The sequence below is a fragment of the Rosa rugosa genome, chromosome 2 (assembly GCF_958449725.1).
Source record: "Rosa rugosa chromosome 2, drRosRugo1.1, whole genome shotgun sequence".
Classification (NCBI taxonomy): domain Eukaryota; kingdom Viridiplantae; phylum Streptophyta; class Magnoliopsida; order Rosales; family Rosaceae; genus Rosa; species Rosa rugosa.
The window spans coordinates 67,402,544-67,408,543 of record NC_084821.1 but is presented as its reverse complement, the minus strand read 5'-3'; the positions used below and the strand labels follow the sequence as shown (position 1 = coordinate 67,408,543).

The window sequence follows — 6,000 nt, the reverse complement described above, 5'->3', positions numbered from 1 at the left end:
TTTAATATCGTTGAAAATTGATTTTTGCCTCCTCTTGCAGAGGCACTTTTATTTTTGAGCTTGTTAATTTAGATTTCTTATACTAGTTTTGGTACTTTTCTGCATTTTGATTTACATTTGTAGTGGATTTTCAGGAAATTTGAGCTTAATATTTGTCAAATTTTAGTTTTGAACTGTGATTCTATTAAGAATTATAATGGGTTCCGGCTTCAAACCATTTTCAGGTTGTAGAGGTTTTGGTTTGGGGTATAATTTTTGACTGTAAGCTTGCTAGTTTATGCCATTTGATTTTGGGGTTATATGTGTTTCTTTGATTTCTTGTTGGCATAATTCGAATTGTCAAAACATACACAGTATTTTGCATCTTATATTAGTATATTACTCTTAGTCCAGGCTTTAAGCTTGTCACCTTGATCATCCACTTTGAATATTTTCCCTTCTTGCTCATCATTTTCAGGGTTCAACCTTTGCATAATGAATAAATTATCTGACCCCAGTTGATGCTATATATGTGCATGCTGGACTATATTGTCTGATGCAGTTAGGTGAGCAATCAAACTTAAGTCGTATGTATATGTATGTAATGCATACTGCTTTGCGCTAAGCAATACCCAAATTTGTCTTTTGCTAGGGTAATTAGTTATCTAGCACTAATTGCAGAACACTCTGACAATAGAAAAAAGAATTAGAGTATGGCTTTTAGAGTAAAGAAGGTGGGGGCGTTGCTTTCTCCATTAGGCTATTCCTTCTTTGTTCTTGCTCCTTAATTTGGTATTGACATCAGAAGACATGTATCTCACAACTTCTCATCTTCTCGTCTTGTATACATGCTCTTGACATCATTTATAAATCAAACTGTGGTTATCTTCCTTTTGTTTTGTTAGCATTTCTTGATGCAAGTAGATTTCATTTCTCGACTTGTGACTAGATTACTGACTAGAGTCGATTGTCATTTTCAGGAAGAGATGGGGGCAGATGCAGACAATGATTCAACTACCTTTTGTACAGATGCAGAAACTTGCCACCAACACAGAATGCTATCAATACTGAAATTAAATCCAAAGGTAATCTGTTTTTAGGTTATATATAGAGCTATATTGCCTGTGTACTCTGTGTAATTTTTGTTTTTAATTAGGTTATATATAGAGCTATTGCTTGTGACATGGAAATAAAATGAATATTATCTGTGATTTGGAAAAAATATAAATAAAATTCTTTATACGACTTCAACTTAGGATGGTTTCTGGAACTATTTGTGTTCGGAGAATATCCAAAAAGTATGAAAGAGGCGGTGAAGGAAAGGCTGCCTACTTTTTCTGCGGAAGAGAAAAGTTTGATCAAGGGTAATTTAGATTTTATTGCGATCAGTTACTATAAATCATAGTATGTTAAAAATTAGCAGCCATCTACTACTGAAGAGCCACACTACTGTGACTAGATTACTGACTAGAGTCGACTTGTAGAGTGCAAATAAAATTCTATTAAAGTAGCAGCTGAACAAACAAGTAGAGTGCTATCTATCTCATCATCACATCAGATATATATGCATATCTACTCATGTACTTATAACATATGTTTACACTGCAGGACAAGGGAGATTGGCTAGAAGGGTTGGAGAAACTGATGGTCTATATAAAGCAAAAATATCAAAACCCAAAAATCTATACTCTTACTATTTTGATTATGTTGTTTCTTTTTGAATGGTCAAATTTACTATGATGGGTTTTTTTTTTAATTTTTTTTTTCATTGGTTTTTGGTGACTTGTAATGCCAGGTTTACATTGTCTATATGGGAGAAAGAAAGTATGGAAACCCCGAGCTGGCATCTGAGTCTCACCATGAGATTCTGTCATATGTATTTGGAAGGTTAGCTCTAATGCGTAATTATGGGTGGTTCCTCATTCTAACTCAACAACATTGAAATGGTCGAATTTGGAGAACCAGCTCCTATCCGTGTGCCCGTCATGTTCTGTTCCGTATTACTTCTACCCTCAGACTACATGTTCCTCGCCCCCTGCAGTTTATCTATTGAAGTTTCTTTGCTGTGACCGTAATGGATTATTGCATGGTAAGGGAAACATTTCCCACTTCCTCTTCAGGAACGAACAATATTTTTGTTCAGTTGTCTCCCTTTGGTCTAGTCTCATGTTGCCTCAACTCCTTTGTCTTAGATGTCACTGAAATTCTGTCTGATCTTGAGCTTTCGATTCAAAGGGTGAAAGTGACAACAACACCAGATGACAGGGTCTTGGACCTGTTCTTCATAACAGATAACATGTGAGTTTTGCTTTGGTATTCGTTTTCTGTTTCTATATCTGAAAGTTTTCATAAATTATGTATGATAATTTGCTTGTTTTCTCACATTTACATGGTTTCTAGATGGGTAAGAGTAGTGGCTAGACATCATAGGTTAGTCGCGTAGATACTTAGCTTGTCTATATGTAACAATATGGGACACGGTTTCTAATTTTACCCACTTTCCTCTCTCTCTAAGCTGATATTAATTCCTAACTTGTAACTTTCCACTTTTCTCCACTGACTAAATTTTTTCCTGACCAATTGCTAAAGGATAAAATATCATTATGCTCAGAGACCAGGAATATAACTGGGATCTAGTCAAAATTATTGTCTTTGATTTGGTATTCTTGGTAGTGTAATAAGTCAGTTAATGTAAAATCTTGATGCTATTGCATATAAATATCCATATGGGCTAAATTCTCAATTCAGGGATCTTCTGCACACAAAGGAGCGGCAAGATAAGACATTGAAACAGTTGCAAGCCGTATTGGGTGAGTCGTGTACCAGTTGCGAACTTCAGTTGGTAGGTCCTCAGTATGATCCCCACCATGGCATTCCTTCTCTGTCTCCATTAGTAGCTGAAGAGCTATTTAGGTGTGAGCTGTTGGATAAAGAAATCCGTTCTCAAGCTCTTAGTCCTGATATGACGAAATTCAAGAAAGCTAATGTAACAATAGACAACTCATTGAGCCCAGCACATACATTACTTCAGATCCACTGTGCTGATCACAAGGGTCTCTTGTATGACATTATGAGAACTTTGAAAGACAGCAACATCAAGGTAAAGATTCTTATATCATCTTTTTTCCAGACAACATCAGATCATATTTTAGTAACTAGGCTATTTTATTGTGTTTGTTTGGTCAGCACGTGCCTGTCCTAGAATGGTAAAATTGCCAGCCACCTAATAAGATGAGTATGGTTAGCTGGTTTCCAAGGTCCTAGTTGACACAGGTTTCCCTAGATGGGAATGAGGTTGAATTCCGACCTCAACCCCAACAAGGGTGATAGAAGAGTTATATATGCATTTGAGTGTGTGTGGAAAGAATGTGAGTTGGTTGGAACTTCTACTTTATGGAAAATTAGGTTGCTCTGCGCGATAATTTGGTGTTGGGACCGAAATATTCACTTTTGTTTCATTTTGTTTTTGCATATTCCCTTGCAGCTCTGTCTTCCTTACACAAAGTATGCGTAAATTCTAAAGTGAAACAAAGTAAGAAACTATGGTGCTTGAAGCTATAGAATTTACTCTGATATTGTTTAATTTGCAGAAAGCTGGAAACCCAATCTATACCAAAGGGTCTTGTACGTAAATAATAATTAATATATCAAGCTCCTTTTGTAGGCCTATATATCTCTCCATACTCATTGGCTAGTAGAATATGTTGGTACTTTCAGCTGTTGTTTAGTCCAATGTATAATTCTTAGTATATAGCCTATTCACTCATCTCTGCATTACTATATGCAGGTTCTTACCCTGTGAGAAACTCAATTGTAAGTCACCTATATTCATTAAGATTGATTTGCCTCCTACCAAGTGTACTGATGGCTAATATATGGCACGATTGTGTAGTGTTTAATAGCTGTAGGTTTACATTTGTTGGTATGTTCTGTTCTACCATTGTTGGTCTGTGGCATTTCACATTTGTATGATTGGTCCGGTTATATACTGTGTTCTATATAGAAACAATGAACTATAGAGTAGTAAGAAGATTTAAAAGTGTAAATAAGAAGATATAAATTCCATAAACTTATGCTTTGCTAGTTGATGTTGTAAATACTAAATAGGACTATCTTAGCAGGTAGAAAGGAGTAAATTCTTGTAAGAACTCTAATTTGCATTTGATTAATTGAACGCCTTTATCTCTAATATTTCTACAATCTCTTTACAGCTTCTTAAGATATACAATACTAGTATATAATGTATTCACTCATCTCTACATTATTATATGCAGGTTCTTACTGAGGGTAAACAAAAGGATGTACTTAAAGCTGCTGGTGCATTGTCTTCACATATTTGTGAGGTTTAGGCAAGGTTAATGTGCATCACATTTATGGACAAGTATCGTGGGGGTTAATGTTGGGATAGAATGACTTTGTTGGATATATGGATGAATGTATTGAATCTTTACCTAAATAAATGTGTTTTGGGTTGTCATTTGGATCCCATATATGGAGAATGTAGGTCTTTTGAATGTCTCTCGGACTATCTATTCCAGCTAAAAACTATGATCCAATAATTGATCACCATAAAATGCCTAACAAAAACTGTTGTATGAGTCATCTAACTATAATACTTTAAGGACTAAAAGAACGAGAAAGCCATTGTCTAGCAAAACAACAAACAATGTTTTTTTTTAGAAATTTATAGTATTAATAATAGATGGACAATGACATTTGCAAGTACATATTGTCTGATCAAGCCTTCAGACAACAGCAAGCATATAAGCCCCTGTTGTCTGGCACATCCTTCAGACAACAGTAAGTATATAAGCTGCTGTTGTTCTTCGTGGTATTCAGACAACAGCCATGATAGTAGCTGCTGTTGTACTAAACTTTATCAGACAACAGCAAGTATATAAGCTGCTGCTGTTCTTCGTGGTATTCAGACAACAGACATGATAGTAGCTGCTGTTGTACTAAACTTTATCAGACGACAGTTTTCTGGTATTGTCTGATTATGTATCAGACGGCATTGAGATAGACAACAGCAACCTCTATACTCAGACGACAGTGAAAAACTGTCGTCTGATTGAAAAATTGGTGTAGTGTTGAGACGAAATTGCCTCCTCATCTGTGCTTAAAGGTTTTAATGGCAAACGTCTCCCAGGATACAACGACCTTCTTCTTGTGGTAGTAGCACTCCCAACCTCAAGAACAGCGAACTTAGATTGTGTATGAACTCTCTCTTGAAAAGACTCAATTGGTTTTTAAGACATTAGGAAATACTCATATGTAGAAGGAGAGGAGGAAAGATGAATTCAAGAAGTTTTTTCTTTCAGAATATGGTGTAGCAAGTGTTTTATAGATGTAAGGTGACTTTTGGAGGAGATATGACTTTTCACCAAAAGTTATCTTTTGTGATCAGCCATGACTTCTCATTACATAGTCATTTACATTTATTCAACTTCACACAATCTCATTATATTATTCATCCACAAATTATGGAAAATAAAATATTTAATATTAAATTTTCCAACATCATCTACATTGTATCAGTGAATTATCAGGCTACCCAAACATTAGACAATCATCTACATACACAACTATTGAGAGCACAACCTAGTGGTTTCCACATTTCCGAGCATGTCCGACTTACCAACATAAAATATAGTTCCCGAAACTCCCCATCCGAACATAAAAGGGAAAGCTACAATCGCAATCGATAAAAAGAAAAACACAATAAGGTCACCAAACAAAGTATATATACATAGGAGAAAAACAAAAAACCAGAGCATGACCTCTAGAAAACTCAAGATTATCAGCTCTCAGACATAATCTGCAAACTGATAAAATGTAGCTGTACTCGATCATTTAGAGCACATGCATGTATATACCCATGCAGATCGCTACAAACATGCAAAGTATGGCTAAACTAGTAATGCAAGTTTCGTAAAGCATGTGATTTTTCATGAGGTCGTGTGGATAAGATGTTTTTAACCAATAACACAAAAAGTTTATGCTGATCTTAAGACTTCATCA

At 35.4% G+C, this 6,000-nt stretch overlaps 1 protein-coding gene across 1 annotated transcript; it reads left to right on the top strand.

Annotated features, from left to right (window-relative positions):
• Positions 1 to 1,884: 1,884 nt before the first annotated feature.
• Positions 1,885 to 4,456, top strand: LOC133731354 (ACT domain-containing protein ACR9-like; the record flags this gene model as incomplete). The annotated part of the gene is made up of 4 exons (XM_062158747.1): positions 1,885 to 2,068; positions 2,172 to 2,277; positions 2,728 to 3,079; positions 4,254 to 4,456. Coding segments are annotated over 4 exons (717 nt in total), but the record flags the coding sequence as incomplete, so codon positions are not given.
• Between the last annotated feature and the right edge of the window lie 1,544 nt (positions 4,457 to 6,000).